The following is a 16,740-nucleotide window of genomic DNA, read 5'->3' on the forward strand; positions in this document are numbered from 1 at the left end:
AATGATTCTGCTGTCTGAGTAGTGAGCCTCGGGTGACACGGGTGCCCTCAAGAAGGAGGAAGCGACCTGCACTTCCTGTGTCAGGGTGCTTCAGCTGTATCTGCTCTGTCTGACACGCTCCCTCGCTGAAGAGGGGCTGTCTGTGGCTCCAGTGTGTGTCACTGTTCAGCTATGGGATTCACTGATACTTACATTTCATCCCTGTGGTGTCTGTAGTGTGGGAGTGCATGAAGAAAGCCTATGACTTCTTGGTTGTATCTCTGGAGTTTAATGGCCAACTCTCAGCCCGAGTCTACATGGAGGAGCCCATAAGAGGTTATGAACAGAGATGAGACAGGACACAATGACAGCCACAGAGGACCATAACTTATAGGTAATCAAAACACACTTGATGAGATGAGAGAAACAGCTCAGCAGTTGAGAGCACTGTGCTGCTCTTTCAGAGGGCCAGGTTCAATTTCCAGCACCCACACAGCGGCTCACAACCATCTGTAAGTCCAGTCCCAGGGGCTCTGATGTCCTCTTCCGGCCTCTGTGGATATCAGGCATACACATGGCACCCAGACATACATGCAGGCAAAACTCTCTTACACATAAAATAAAAATAAAACATTTAAATGCATGAATTACATCAAAATTCCCCAGAGGTCACAGATGGCCCAGGGCTTGGTCACAGGTGTCAGGTGGACAGCAACTGACGCTTTCTTTGTGGCTCTAGACAGGTGTCAGGCTGGAATCGTGGGGAGCTGTTGTGATAAGCTCCTGTAAGGATGGGACTGAGTTAAACTATACCTCACAGGTGGTTGGGGAGACCGAGTTACAGGGACTTGTCAACTTCAGAGTCACTTCCAGGTTTTAGGAAGCTTCAAACAACCCAGCATGGTTGTTTGAATGTCACTGAATGAATGAAGCATTTATCTGAAAGAAACAACGGGAGAAAGGAGCTGAGAAGACCTTGGTACCAGAGTGATGAGAGGAGGGGTCGGCTTGCCACTCAGTGAGGGGACTGCTTGCCCAGCACATACAGGGCCCCGGGTTTGATCTACAGCATGGCCTAAACCCAGATGTGGTAGTGCACACCCCTAAACCCAGGACTTGGCAGGAGGATCCAGAGTTCAAGGGTATCTTTGGCCGTATAGTTAGCTGAAGCCAACCTGGAATATATGAAACTCTGTCCAAAAAAAAGCACAAACCACTTTTAAGATACTAATGGTATAATGCATTTAAAAATCAAAATAGGGTTTTGGCTCAGAGGAAAGAAGACAGCTGAGTGGGCCAGACCAGGTATTAGGTATCAAGTAAGCTTACTTGGTATCCTGAAAAAATTCATGTCTGAGAGCCCCTGCAGAAACTGGGAGGGGAAGGGTGAATGATATCCATAGTATTTATATGGCAGCCACATAGTTCACCCAAACCAATGCCCAGCAGAGACAAGAAATAAACAGAAGGAACATGTTTTTTTTTAGACAAACATGTCTCTGGCTTCTGGGCTGAGAGAGCTTTAATGGAGGAGAAGCAGAAGGACATCTCAAACCGCTTGGTAGGCCTGCCTTTGATGGCGACCAGTCACTGCTCAGCATTCATGGCCTGTGTCCATTCAGAATGACCAGGGGTTCCACGGGGCTCTCCAGGAGGCGTCATGGTGTCCACACTCCTGTGAGAGATGCTGGTCTTAGCGGGGCTTCCTGCCTGGAGCTTTCCTTTGAAAGTGGCTGTGACTCTGGCCCCAGGTGGTCCTGAGCCTTCCCCTCACCCAAAGCCAGCTCGGTGGTGCCAGGAGAGCCAGACTCAACCTCCACAGGCTTGCTATCTCATTCAAGGGAAAGCCACCATTTCCTATGGCTCAGCTGGAGAGCCTGGAGTTGAGCTTGGGTATGTCTCGGTGGTGAATCGCTCACCTAATGTGTGAGGCCCAGACAGAGCAGTAACATGGCAGATAGAGTTGGGGGAGAGGGAGACAGGAGTAAAGGAGGGAAGCCTGGTGCGGAACTCTCTCCATCACCTAGGCAATGTTCACACTGTGAACTGCAGCCCAGGCTGCTGTGCGCATACTCACCAAATCTGACTGCCCCTCGCACTCGCTCCCAAGTGCAAACCTCAGGGGAGCCTGCAGCCTCTGGGGTCCGCAACCACAAAAGCTCCGCTGTTCCACCTCCGCCTCTCCTCCCTTGGCTCATTCTGCTCCAGCCACATGCGCCGTGCTGCTCCCCTAACCCTCAAGAGAATTGAGCCCCTACACATCTGCCTTCCTCAGCCTGCCCCTCGCTTCCTCACCTCCGTCCCCACCCACCCACAAATGTGTCACTCACACAGCCTCGAGGGATTTTGGGAAGCTGTACCCATGCCCAGATATCCAGAAGCCTGCTCAGACAGGCCACCCTTGCGTTATTGCAGCCCATAATATCCCACCTTCTGAAGCCCAACCGTGCAATCTGCTTTGCCCAAAATAAAAGTGGATCAGCATCTAAATACGGGTGAATGCAAAGACTAAGTGGTTGAATTCACTGGCTGACAAAACCATGCCCACCTTTTCTCTTTCGGTGTGTTGTAACCATTTTCCATGTTCCCGATAAGGAATCAAAAATGTTCCCTGTCCAGAAAGGAATTGGAGAATAATGCTGCTGGCTGGGTCAACAGAGAGCGAGAGCAAAGGGTCGCAGACATAAGAGGGTACGATTTCTCACAGAATGCAACCCAGAAGGGCCTGGAGTGTCTATCCAAGAACTGCATGACCAGGCATTATCTTTAAACAGTCCATAGAAATTTTTCCTTGTACAAAATGGCTTCTGCTCCCAGGAAATCACTCCTTCTCCACTCCCAAGGAGGAGTCACGTGCTCTGTGTTGCCCATTCACCGTCCTCTCTCGATACCTGCCTGTTCCTTGTAGACAGGAAGCAACCTGTGAGTGCAACACCCCTTCCTGTTTCGTATCTTGGGGTTCACTCTCCAGTTTGCTTTGGCTCTTCTCCTCCGCACATGTCCCCAGAGCTCCTGATTGTCTGTTCATCCTGTGGCACTCTAAGTAATTTACAGTTTCCTGGTTACCTGCATACCTAGCTCTTGAAGGTGTCTGGCCACCATTACAATATCCCAACTGCTTCTGTCTGAATGCCTCTGACGATGGTAGATGGTAAATCAGAGGATGATGTGTGAGAGAAAGAGATTTGATATTCATTAAGGTCCAGAACCAGTAGGATGCAGGGATGGAGGATGCAGCGGGGTGGGGATTTGTTGAAGTTTGTGATTGGCAGATTTGAAGTCTTCAGGGCAGCCCAGTAGGTGGGGACACAGGAAAGATCCAGGGCTACAGCCTGTGTCTGAAGGTAGCCTGGAAATAGAACCCACCCTTCCATGGAGACCTCCATCTATTCTGTCTTAAGATCTCCACCCTACCCTCCATGCCTGGGATCATCTATTTTATTCAAGGTCTGCTGGTCTAGCCACTGATCTCATCTAAAAGGTGCCTTCTTAGTGTTCCTGAAAACATCAGGGCTTGGCACAGTGGCACACATCTGCAGTCCCAGCTAGAAAGGTTGAGGTGAGAGGCCGTCTTGAGCCAAGAGTTCATGGCCAGCCAGCCTGAGCAACATGGAGAAATTGCCATCTCTAAAATGAAGTAACATTTGAACAACACATGGCACTGTGTTGAGGCAGGCCTGGCATCATGGCTAGAGCTGTGAGCCAATGAGTTATGCCCTGAGCACTCTGCCCACTTGCCTTTATTTTGTGGTCTTGATGCTAACTGCAGAGGTTAGGGTAGATATCCCCAAGAACTTCCATGATCAGAAACCATGGTGATGACATGTCATGTCCGTGTTCACAGTCTCTCCTCTTCCCTCACAGGACGTACACATTCAGTCTTGCCATGGACCTGAACTCTAGGAGGGATGGTGAAGCCATCAGCAGGAGAAATGGGGAATCCCACACCCCGTCAATGCCAAGGAGCGTTAGCAGCATACAGGCCCTGCAGGTAACAGGACCCTGGATTTTTGTTGCTGTTTTGGCTTTTGTTTGTTTGTTTTGTCATGCTTGCTGGCATAACACCATGATAGACATGGGCTGCTAGAGTTTGGCTTTTCTCCCAAGTGAGGGTGAGCCCACACATACACAGGCGCCCGCCCCTCCTGAAGGTTTGATGTATTACTGCTAGGTACCCTCAGGCTACCTCCCAAACTCAGGTCTCCCCAAGAACACAGGAGGTATGTACCCTGTGACTGTGAAATGTTAAGGCCATCCTGGAAAGGAAGGGATGTTCCAGACGGCTGCTGGCCCCGTCCCCTCACTCCCCCACCTGTGACACCGTCAAGCAAAAAGTTAAGACAAAACAAAACAACAGCCTCTATACCTCTAGACCATAGCAGGGTTTTTGTTTGTTTGTTTGTTTGTTTGTTATGTTGTTGTTGTTGTTTCCCATTGATCCAACCAACTGGGGGTGGAAATATTATAGAAAATGGCATCTTGTCTTAATCAGCTTCCCAGGATTGCGACAAAACACCTTAAATGATCAGCTCCAAAAACTGAATGGTTTGTCATGGTCTTGGAGTTTCAGCCCATTATCTTCCGAACCTGTTGCTTTGGGCCCATTGTAGTACAATTTACTATGATGGAGGTAGAGAGTAGAGGAGAGTTGATTGCCTGACAGAAGCCAGAAGCAAAGGCATGGAGGGGCTGGGTACTAAGATCCCTTCTAAGTCACAAGTCCAGTGGCCCGGCGTCTTCCCTCGAGGCCCTACCTCCTAAAGGTCCCACTCTCAGTAATACCGTAGGCTGGCCACCAAGCCTTCCACATCCAAGCCTTTGAATAACACTCAAGATCCAAACTAGCTGTGGTGACACTTATCTGTAATCCCAGCACTTGGGAGGTAGAGCCAGAAGCATGGCTGTGAGCCTGAGACCAACCTGGGGTACATAGAAAGTTCCAGGAAAGCCTGGGCTGTCAGACCATGTCTCAAAAGAAAACAAATAAGAGGGAGGGGAGGAAAACGGGAGGGAGGAAGAGAAGGATGGAGGGAGAGAGGGAAAGGAAGAAAGAGAAAGAAAGGAGGGACATAAGTTACCTAGAGAGAGTTAGAGTACAGAGGGCACTGATGTGTTTATGTTCAATGAAAGCATCATGTCGTTTTATACAGGGGACTTGAGCCTCTGTGGATTTTGGTACCTGCAGGGGTCCTTGTCCCACCTCAGGTGCAATGAGGGATGACTGTCCTAACCATTAGGAGTGCTTGTGCAGGCAGAGACTCACCAGCTAAATAGGAAGGCAGTGAAGAAGAGGAAGGCTTCCTTACCTGAGTGCTCAGAAGCTAAACACACACCCGAGTACTATGGGGATGGACTCAAGTATGGGTAGTCCTAGAGGGAGAAGAAGGAGGAAGAGGAGAAGAGGGGAAGAAGGAGGAGAGGAAGAGGAGGAGAAGGAGGAGAGGAAGAGGAGGAGAAGGAGGAGAAAAGAAGGAAGAGAAAAGGAGAAGGAGGAGAGAAGGAGGAAGAAGAGAAGCAGAAGGAGCAAATGAGTAAACTATAAATAGATTGATATATGATAGAGAAAAAGGAGGAATAGAGAGACAGAGAGAGGGAAAGAAGGGAAGAAGATAAAAAGAAAGATGAATAGATAGATGGATAGGTAGATGGATGGATAGATAGATAGACAGACAGACAGACACTTGGAAGAGACGAAAAAAAAGTTGAGAAATATGTGTCAGGGTGGTACCAGTCCTCTTTTCATCTCTGTTATGAAGTCATGGAACCCAGAAAGTTAAACTTGGGAAGAAATGAACGCAGTCTCCCGGCCTCACACAGTGAAGCAGCCTGACCACAGCTGCTGAGCAGCTTGGGGGAGGCTCGTCTCTAGGCAATGGCTGGTGGATGCTGCAAAGTGAGTCTGGTTAATGACTCCATGTCCCGTGGCTCCCACCCCAGGCGACCATCGCGAGAAGAGGTGTTCTGGTAGCACGCCATGGGGAGAGAGTGGACCAGGTCTTCGGGAAGTCTTGGCTCCAACAGTGCACTACGGCCGATGGTAGGTTAAGGCCCGACGACTCTAGACAGACTGGCTTTGTGTCCTTAGGGACCCTAGATTCCAACACTGTTGTTCCTGTAGAGCAACCATGGCACAGCAGCTGCTGGGAGATGTCAGGGCCTCCCCAGGCTTTGGGGTCACTAGTGTGGTTATGGAAACACACCCACATCCACATTGGCCACATGTCTGAGCCAGGCCCTTGGCATCAGTTCAGTGATGGTCGTGATGATTCTGGTTTCCCCTTTTCTCTGATGGGTGAGGCTTGCAAGCCACTTGTTTCTGGTCAGAATTTCTAACAGTCTCGAACAGGTCTTCGAGACTCAAAGGGGCCAGGGTGTCATGCAGCCCCTGTTTTCTGGTCTTGCATGCAAGCACCTCACTGAAGGGTTCCCAAGGTGGGGCACCTGCAGCCAAGGGTGTACTGTCACACTGCACCCAGTTAACTGACACCTATTCAGAAGCTTATCCTGGGGGACACACAAGCCTCCTCTCCCTTGTGTGAAATGAGGAGGGCCGAGAGGATGAACTGGGCTCCTGGCCCCTGGGGCTCAAACCTAAGTGCTCTGCATTTGAGAACCGTCACAGGCCTGCAAAGCAACATTTGTTGCATGAATTGAGTCCACGCCACCGAGAACACTCCATAATTGACATTGGCAAGGAGTCAGACAATGACCTTCTCTGCAGTGCCTGGGGCCTTGAGCAACAAATGAGATCTGACTCAGTGGTCTCAGGTGTCTGCTGCTTGTTTCCACCTCAGGAAAATACTGCAGGCCAGACCTGAACTTCCCCCGCAGCCTGCCCAGGAGGAGCAATGGCATCAAAGACTTTGAAAACGATCCACCATTATCATCCTGCGGGATTTTCCAGGCCAGGCTTGCTGGTATGTTCAAGAGTGTCCCCAGGGGAGCAAAAGTGACAGTAATGACGATAGCTGTGCACACTGAGCCTCTGCCATGCATCCTTCGACATCAGTGCCAGCACCTTCCCTACCCTGCTCATACCCGGGCACAGAGATTGGCTTAGTTACCATTCTATTGCTGTGAAGAATCACCATGACCAAGGCAACTTACAAAAGGAAGCGTTTAATTGAGGGCTGGCTTCCAGTTTCAGAGGGTTAGTCCATGATCATCATGGTTGGCAGATGGGCAGGAGGCAGAGGGGGACTGAGCCTAACATGAGCTTTTGAAACCTCAAAGCCCGCTCTCAGTGACACACCTCCCCCAACAAGGCCACACCGACACACCCTCTGATCCTTCCCAAGCAGTTCCACTAACTGGGGACCAAATATTAAAATATATGAGCCAGGGGTGGGCGGACATTCTCATTCAAACCATCACAGAGATGTTAGATCATCTACCCAGGGTCACACAGTGACCCAAAGTGGAGCAGTATGACCCAAGAATGGATGGTTGGTGATATGAGCAATGAAATCTAAGGAAGGGGACACTACAGGGGGAAGAACTATCAACAGACATTGTATGCACCAAGAGTGTCACTTAAAAAATTAAGACTTAGCTGGGGAAGGAGCTCAGTCGGTCAAACGTCTGCTGTGCGAGCACAGAGGCCTGAGCTTGATCCTCAGAACCTATGTGCAAATGCTGGGTGTGGTGGCACAAACTTGTATTCCTAGGAAGCAGAGACGGGTTGCTCCCCGCAGCTCCCTGGCCAGACAGCCTAGCCTACAAGGTGAGCTCCAGGCCTGTGAGAAGTGCTTTTTTAAAATAAAATGGCGAACAGCATTCCTGGGGATGACTTCTGAGGTTGACCTCTGACCTACACACACACACACACACACACACACACACACACACACACACACACACACTTTAAAAGCACACTCCCTTACAGGCTATATTGCATTATCTTATCGCTCACGGCTTTGAGTTTATGACTGGGTAATCTCCTTATACAAGATTGGATTTGGGTAGCAGGTGAGACTGTTCCATTTTTCTGGTTCTTGTTCTCAGTTGCCCTGTGGGATGCTGGAGGATAGGTACCAGGACCCATGTGTACTCAAATCAGTGTGTGTGTGTGTGTGTGTGTGTGCGTGTGTGTGTGTGCGCTCACACACACACGTGCACGCTAGCCAGGTGTGGTGGCACATGCCAGTAATCCAGCACTCAGGGAGGGCAAGCGGGCAGATCTCTGTGAGTTCAAGGCCAGTCTGGTCTATAAAAATCGAGTCCAGGACAACCAAGACTACACAGAGAAACTCTGTCTCAAAAAAACAAAACAAACAGACAAAAAAACAAAAACAAAAAAAAAAAAACCCAAATTTTTCATGGGATCTGCATATTCTGCACAGTCATGACTTTCTGATATTTTTTGGTCCCCACTGGTCAAATCCCTGGACACAGATCCACTGATGAAGGCCCCATTCTGAGGCACTGGGGTCAGTCCTCCAACTTGCCCGTAACTGACAACCCCAAGTCCCCTGGCTTTCCTGTCAGGTATCTCTTGTACTATAGGGTTTCCTTTGCTACCAGCTAGGCTCCTGGTATCACAGAGAAAACATGGTTATGCTACAGTTTGTCCTTCCGAAAGCTGTGGCTGGCCTTGAGGTGACCAGCTAAATGACCACAAAGGTGTAGAGCAAGATCCATGCTAAGATGACAGTGCAGATCTGACCTGAGTGTGGCCTGGTGGGTTCTCAGCTCGGAGTCACTTTTCTCTGGAACCCCGGCCTCCTTCCCGATTTACTCAGGCTATGAGCAGGACTCAGGTCCTCGGGAGGCAGGGCTGGGTCTTCCCTGGCTGCTATTGGCCACTTTGTGCTTCTGGGACCACACCCATGCTTTGTAACACGAGCCCCTCCATCTTTCAAGATACGTGGAGGAGGCTCACATAACCCACCAGCTTCAGTTTCCTTTCATTCCTGCTCAGTGGCCTTCTAGGGGGGTCCTCCACTACCTACTCGCCACTGACCCCTGGGCCACCCCCCCTCCACCACACAATATAATCTAGTCACAAGAGCGGTTGCAGGTCAGAGTTGCAGGTTCTACCCTAAGCTGGTGGGGGCTCCTGCGGGTGTGTGAAGCAGTGGGTGGGATCCTCACACATCCCTGCCTGCCATCAAGGCAAACCCTCCACCCTGGGCTGGCGAGCCAAGGGTGTTTCCTACCTGTCATTTTTTTTCCAGGAGAGGCCCTGCTGGACAGCGGTATCAGAATCACGGCAGCCTTTGCCTCTCCGGCCCTGCGCTGCGTGCAGACAGCCAAGTGCATCCTGGAAGGTGGGTGAGCAGCTCAGCAGTCCTCGGCTTGACCTTGAGGCTGCTCTGCATGGGGAGCAAAGAGGGAGTGGAGGTGAATGAGATGACGGGCAAGGAATGGCCACAGCTAAGCCAAAAGGCTGTTAGAAACCAGCCTCCCAAGAGCAGCAGGCAGAAACGGCCCACTAACATCCCAGAATGCTAAGGCTGTAGGACCTGTGGGAGCTGGTTTCACAGAACTGATGTCCGTCATCATACTTTGCCCTGTGGCTCCTTTGTCCCGGTGTCCCCCTAGCAAAGCATCATGGCCCCTCTTGATGGGCAGCGTGCTATCAGTCCTTGGATGCCTGGCGGTTTGGGTCTCTGCCATGCTTAAATCCCAGGAGGACGTTTGCCAGGAAAGAATCGCATTTGTGAAGGGTTTCCTTGACCTCGTGTTGGTGCCCTAGTTTGCTTTTCCGTTATTGCGATAAAAACGCTAACCAAAACCAAGCGGGGAAGGACAAGGGTATTTGACTTATTCTTCCATGTCACAGTCTATCAGCCAGAGGGCTTGTGTGGTAGGAACCCACATCAGGGATCTGCAGGTAGGAGCTGAAGCCACGGAGGAGTGCTGTTTATTACCGGCTTGCTCAGCCTGCTTTCTTTATGGCACCACGATTTCCTGCCAGTGTGTGGCATCATTCTCAGTGGTTTTGGCCCTCCCGTGTAGGCACACTTTTTAAAAATCTATTTTGTTTGTTTGTTTGTTTGTTTGTTTTAATATCACTACCTCCCTTCCTCACCTCTTATCCCTTCCCCAATACCAGGTAGGTAGGAGAGAAAGGTTAGTGGGGAGAAGGGGCATAGGTCTCTTTAGTTACTTCTGCTGGTTAGGGTCGTTGAGTTCCTTGGGGCAAGTCCAATCTTCATTTCAGGATATCTCCAACGTCTTGTCAAACTGCATCAGTAGTAACCAGGAACAGCAGGTGGGGAAGCAGCAACAGCCTTCTTCTTCCTCAGAGCAACTGCCCCCATGCTGGCATTCATACCCTCTCAGAGTCCCCAGAATTAAATTGCAGCTGGCCAAGATCACACCTCTCAGAGCAGGAATGAGGCAAATAGCCTGCTGCTGTGGACAATGTGAAGCGGCCCCAGAGCCCACACCTGGGATTAAAACAAAAACATGTTTACATAATATAACTGAGTTTTTAAAGACGCCAAAACTCCCACTACACAACCACATCAGTAATTAACCAAAGAAATGGGCATCATAGTGCCTGCCTTTAACCTCAGCACTTAGGCTGCAGAGGCAGGTGGATTCCTGAGAGTTCAAGAACTCTACATAGTGAGTTCCAGGACAGCTAGAGGCTTGCCTGCAGACCAATCTTCTAAAGGCACTTTCTCAGTTGAAGTGTCCTCTTCTCAGATGACTAGTTTGTGTCTAATTGACAAAAACATTAACCAACATGGAGGATCTAGCTATGTACAAAAAAAACTTCTTTATACAACACTGACAATAATTCACACTTGTTTTCCCTTGACACACCTCCTTTCCCCCAGAACTTAAACTGGAGAAGAAGCTGAAGATACGAGTTGAGCCCGGAATCTTCGAATGGATGAAGTGGGAAGCCAGCAAGACCACTCTGACCTTCTTGACCTTGGAGGAGCTGAAAGAGGCGAACTTCAATGTTGACCTTAACTACAGGTTAAGCCTTGCAAGTCTCTGCTACTGAGGCTTCTCTAGTTCTTACTAAAGAAAATCTGTCTACTGAGCTGAAGCCCTACAGTGGAGTGAGATAGATTGAGCCGTGAATACAGCACAGGCAGGAGGGAGGTGATGGGAAATGGCTTGAGGGCTGTGGGCTTGCTCGGCCAAACCAACAAGACTCCTGGTGAAGGCACCTACAGTGAACACACATCACCTAGGAGGGAATGGAGGCTAGGGGATCTGACCACATATGGAGATGGGGTGCTCCTACTAAAACTGGTCTTGCAAGGATGGACATATATAGACCCCATCCAGAAGAAGATCCTGACTCTGGTTTGTGAAGGGGATCGGGGGTGACTGAGTTTATCCTTCCCCAGGGTAGACTGCTCAGCCAGCATCCGTGCTGGGGTTACCACAGTCCTCTGCCAGTGCAGAGCATACCCAGGAGCCCCTGCTGGCCATAAACCCACGAGCCCTGCCTGACAGGCCATCTGGAGGATCATAGTCCAGCTCCAGTGCTGCAGCACGCACTCTTATCACCAGAAGGCTCTATGACATCAGCCATGTCTCTCTCCATCCTCCTTTCAGGCCTGCATTTCCCCGCTCCTCCCTCATGCCGGCCGAGAGCTACGACCAGTATGTGGACAGGTGCGCTGTGAGCATGGGGCACATCGTCAGCACATGCCCACAGGACAGTAAGTGTCTCACAGGCCTTAGGAGAAACAGCCTTGGGCTTCCCTGGGATGGGATTCGCTGACCTGGAGCTATCAATGTCCCCAACCCCATGTTCTGGCCAAGACAGTGTCTCATCTCCACCCTGACAGGGAGTGGATACATAACTCCATACAGCCCAGGCCTGTGCGCTCTCGTGCTGAGCACTGATGGACCCAGAATATCAGGGTCTTCACAAACTACACCTAACCCAAAAGACTAGAAGGAAACAAGAGAAGCCCAGAGTCACAGAGAGACGGGGTAGCCAATGCCTTAGGAAAGGGAGGCTAGGCCTCAGCCCACCTGCCCTAACCACCAGCCAGGTTCCCCGCTCTCCCAGCTTCACATTGGCAACCACAAGCTCTCCCGGCTCCACGTGTCCAGCAGGAAGCACACGCAGAGGTGCTGGATCCCACACCACTCCCCAGCTGTCAGGAGCCCATCACGTCACCCGAGGAGGCTCCCAGAGTCCTGAGAACCCTTATCTGAGGCAGGCGGTATCTCAGGCTCCCGGTAATAAGCGAGCTGAAGTGATTGGATCAGGTCTGGGTGGCAGCCATCACACACCCCACCTGTGGCTGACAGGACCTTGGCAGCCAGCCACCAGAGGATAGTGGCTCAGATCATCCTTATGCCATCCTTGAGGCTGGCACACGGCCGCCCGATCCCCAGGCCCCATGTGGGAAGGCGGGGCACCCCGAATCATGGGTGAATGACTTCCCACCCCACCACCTCACAGGGGCGATGGTAATGGACCTGCAAGATTCTGAGGAAGCCTGTACGTTGCCCAGCACTCTCTGGGCCTGCTCTGACCTTGAGCTGTTTTGTCTACAGTGGGCATCACCCTCATCGTGAGCCACAGCTCAGCACTCGACTCCTGCACGAGACCCCTCCTCAAGCTGCCGCCCAGAGAGTGTGCCGATTTTGCCCAACTGGTGAGAAAGGTATGTGCCCCCGCCCCATGACTCTTCTGCCTCAAAGTAAAGTAGGCTCAGGGCCCTGGCACTCTTTCTAGAATGAAAACTAGTGTCCAGCCAACCCAGGACTGGCAGGACCATGTGATGAACCCAACTGCCCCCATGGAGCCCAGTACTTGCAGGAGCCGTGGGAGAAGCCAGTCACCCTCAACCTCGTGGCCACCTCCACTGTTCTTTGCCGCCAGCCGTGTCAAGAAGTTTCAGGGTTTGTTCCGAGACAGCCCACAGCCCATCTCCTTGCAGCAACAAAGGTCCTGCATGGAGTCAGGAGTCAGTGTTTGAGTAAGAGGAGAAGGGTGGCTGTTTTGTGGCCCTGCCTTTCTCTTGGGGGTCTGGGAGGGCACTGACAGATGGAAGGAACCTCTACCCAGTCACCTCTAGAGGGACAAATGGGAACTCACTGTAGCTATTTGTCAGCATGACCAGCATGGGCCAATGTTGTGCAGACTTCTCATGACAAGCTGGTGGCAAGCATGCAGAGGAAGGAGTGGCATTTTGGGTGACCTACTGAACATACCCTAGCAGAGCAGAGAGGACGGTGGCCAGGCCATGATTATCCATCCTAGACCAGCCCTTTCTCCCCCTGGTGACGTGATCAGGGGCTAGGCTCACATATTCTCCCTCCTCCCCCCGTGTGTGTGTCTGTCTCTGTCTCTCTTTCTCTCTATTCTCAGAAAGCTGGGGCAGGATGACCACATGAGCTTATGAGTTTGGAAGCAGCCTAAGCAACATAGGGAACTCCAGTTCAACAGAAGGAGGGAGGAGGGAAGAGGGAAGGAAGAGAAAGGAGGGAAGAGGGAGTGGCGAGGAGGAAGAGGAGATTGGGAACAAGGAAAGAAGAAAAAGGTGATAGCGATAAGCTTCTAAACTCTAGAACTTTCTTAGGTCATTTAGAGCCTACCACCACCCCACCAGAAACTAAACAGCCCACAGATCAGAAGTTTAGCCAAGGGCTCTGCTGAACCATAAGCCTTCCGATCAGGGTCAGCACGCAGGAGCCTGAATAGTCAAGGCTTCCCCTGTCTGCCCCCATCACACCCTCCTGGCGGTCCCTATCTGTAGATACGATGACTTGGCCCTGACTCAACCGAGGTCTCTCTGCTCAGGTTCCTCTATGCATCTTGGGGTTTTTGCAAAATTTGTCTGACCAAAGAAGTCTTAGGCCTTAAAAAGAGGGTGAGGTGAGGTTAAGAAAGGGATGCCAACAGAAAAGCCTTCAACATGAGGAGCCACCAGGCTGGTCCACTTTCCAGACGAAGGCATGGAGGCTCAAGGTTTCACTTTGTACTTTATTCTGCTGTCTGAAACCTCAATCCTAAACCTTTCAGCACAGCGGAGGCAGGACTAAGACACTTCATGGCTAGTTGATGGGGTCTTCTGCTCCCCCACACACGCGTAGGCACGGGGGGCCTGGTAATCCTGTGGAAAAGGAGGACTGCCCCATGCCTCCCAGGATGCTTAGCAGCCCCACTCTGAGTTATGATCAGTCTTCCCTCAGGTCCCATTGTTGGGAGGGCTTGATTATCCCCGGGTGAAAGTCACATGGTAGATGTTGGCATTGGTTCCATGGTTCTCTGGCAGCCTGGGACAGTGTGGTCCCCTCTGTGACAGAGAGGCAGGCTGTCAGTGGGTTTAAGAAGTTCTCTAATGGTGATTGACTTGTAACAGAACATCGCAGACATTCTCAGTCCCCTTCCAGATTCCATCCCTGGGAATGTGCTTCTGTGAAGAAAACAGAGAGGAAGGAAAGTGGGAGCTAGTGGACCCCCCAGTGAAGACGCTGACACACGGGGCCAACTCAGCCTTTAACTGGAGAAACTGGATCTCCCGAAACTGAGCCAGCCCAAGCCTTCCAGGAAGAGGTAACTGCCCTACGCCAAGGCACGAGGGGCTGTGGTTATGCTTACACAGGCATTCTCTTGCTGTGACTGGGAGGAGCTCAAAACACACTTGATGCTCAGGGGCACTGCCTGCTGTGGCTCCTACCTTTGTCGCTGCCAGCTGCGGGCCTGCTGTCCTGCCAGCCTGCCTGACTGTGAAGGCCAGAGCGAGAGGTCTGGACTAGGACACCACATCGCAACCTGTGTGCTAGGTTAGAAAGAGCAGAGTAACAGCCTCGATTCCAGGAACTAAAGACTTCCCACCCCCACATTCAAAGCCGCCAACCCTCCTATTTTATATGTTCTTAGGAACCCTCCTTTCTGTAGCCATCCCTCCTTAGCCAGGGTCACCCCAGCAGAAGGAAGAACAGTGGTCAATAAAAGAAGCAGCCCACCAGATCAAAACCAGGACAGCTGCTGGCACCAGCGTGGGTGTGTTGGCTCTGTGCTGCTCCCGGGTCTCGGTGATCGAAAGCACCGAGAAATTCTTAGTGCGCATAGACTAGTGTGTGGTTCTGGAGGTCAAGGTGGGCTGTGTTCCTCCGAAGATTCTAGGGGACTCTCCCCCGGCCATTTCCAGAATCTAGAGGCATCCATCCTTCCCGGCATCGTATTTATGTTCTATTGCAAATCACTCGGTCTACGGAAGTTCTAAGGCACGGTCACAGGGCCCCTGCCTCGAGCCTCCTGCCTCCTTCTCACAAGGACCCAGAATCCTCTCCCATGTTAAGAGCCTTGAATGCTGTTCCTGCAGTCTCTTGGCCACAGAGCTCCCATGTTTATGGTTCGGATGTGTCTTTGAAGGCCTACCTCAGTCTCTGCTCTTCAAGCACATCCTGCCTGTGGTACAAGGGTCAAGACATAAAGGTTTGAGCCTCCCTCCCACCCACACTTTGTGCAGATCATTTTATTTATTTATTTTTTTCATTTTGGTTTCTTCTTTTCTCTCTTCTCAACAAGCCAGGAGGGATGGGGGCTTTTGTGAGTGGAAGGAGTGAGCCCCCTGTCTTAATAGGAAGGGCTACCATCATGGGGGGACGGGAGTGAGAGGTAGGGAGGAGTCCGTTCCTGAGGGTGTGAACCCAGCAGTGGCTCCGGCTTGGAAAATGTTGGTCCAGTGGTAAGTGGGATTCTCTGTATAGTGTCCACCTCACCTACAGAGGCCACCCTGTCCTCAGAGCCCATGCACAGGCGTCCTACTCTGCAGTCATCCTCACAGCATGATGATTTTTTTTTTTAAGTCAGTCACTCTTCTTCGCCAGCCGCCTGTTGCAAAATTCTGGTTCCTTTTCACCGCCGTGCTCTGGGCTGTGGCTGAAGGCAGGAAGGACCTGGAAGGGAGTGGGAGGGACCAGGGAGGGAGGATGGGAGAAATTAGAGGAGGGATATAAAATACTCTTTTTCCTTCCTCTCACTGGGCTGGCCCTTGCTTTTTTGGTGTTTTTTTTGTTTTGTTTTGTTTTGTTTTGTTTTGTTTTGTTTTGTTTTGTTTTGTTGTTTTTTGTTTTTTTTTCTCATCTGACCCCTGCTGGCAACATCTGGGAGGGACACCGTCCGCTGGACACTGCCCTGGCCCACCTTCCAGGCCATGTTCTTTGACTTTTTCATTTCAGGGCCAACTTGAGTTTTTAAAATAGGATTCCTACTGACATGTGTCCTAGGCAGGGCTGTGTTCTTTCAAGTTCAACCAGTAGACAGCTATGCAAGGTTCAGAGGTGCAAAAAAAGAAAATGCCCGTATCAGTGGACAGGTCAAAAGCTCAAGCACCCTCCCTCCCCCTTCCCCACTCCCATACCCAAAGTCCCTGGAGAAGACTGGGGAGCAACTTGGAAGCTGGGCCGCCTGAAGAGCTGTTGAGACTTACTTCTGCAGGCTGAATCAGTCACACAGAAGTTATGATCCTACTACTTCAGTGTGAGTCTGTATTTGGAGACAGGATCTTTAAAAAAGAAAAAGTAAATGTGTGTGTGTGTGTGTGTGAGAGAGAGAGAGAGAGAGAGAGAGAGAGAGAGAATGTGTGTAAGCACAGGAAGCTAGAGGGAATGTTTGTATGTCAGAGACAACGTTGTGGGATCGGTTCTCTCTACCCACCTTTAGAGTGTGTCTTAGTTACATTCCTATTGCTGTGATAAGACGCTATGACCAAGGCAGTTTAGAAAGCATTTAATCAGACTTGCCGTTTCAGAGGGTTAGAGTCATCTGAATGGCAGAGCAAAGGCATTACAGCAGGGACAGTTGAGAGTTCACATCTTGAT

The 16,740-nt window shown here is 50.9% G+C and overlaps 1 protein-coding gene across 5 annotated transcripts in view; it reads left to right on the forward strand.

The window, feature by feature from the left end:
* The window catches only part of Ubash3a (ubiquitin associated and SH3 domain containing A), a 38,958-nt gene that overhangs the window by 14,854 nt on the left and 7,364 nt on the right, over positions 1–16,740 (forward strand). For 3 of the 5 annotated variants that reach the window (XM_060369213.1, XM_060369211.1, XM_060369212.1), the window contains exons 7-14: positions 3,844–3,970; positions 5,917–6,016; positions 6,774–6,896; positions 9,156–9,248; positions 10,770–10,914; positions 11,506–11,612; positions 12,463–12,572; positions 14,305–14,467. In XM_060369213.1, coding sequence (XP_060225196.1) covers positions 3,844–3,970; positions 5,917–6,016; positions 6,774–6,896; positions 9,156–9,248; positions 10,770–10,914; positions 11,506–11,612; positions 12,463–12,572; positions 14,305–14,442 — 943 coding nt within the window. In that variant the 3' untranslated portion in view covers positions 14,443–14,467. Of the gene's footprint in view, positions 1–3,843; positions 3,971–5,916; positions 6,017–6,773; positions 6,897–9,155; positions 9,249–10,769; positions 10,915–11,505; positions 11,613–12,462; positions 12,573–14,304; positions 15,371–16,740 lie in introns of those variants that run through there. The other 2 variants (XM_021645171.2, XM_021645172.2) reach the window with 2 other exon arrangements.

Source organism: Meriones unguiculatus, chromosome 16, assembly GCF_030254825.1.
Source record: "Meriones unguiculatus strain TT.TT164.6M chromosome 16, Bangor_MerUng_6.1, whole genome shotgun sequence".
Lineage (NCBI taxonomy): Eukaryota > Metazoa > Chordata > Mammalia > Rodentia > Muridae > Meriones > Meriones unguiculatus.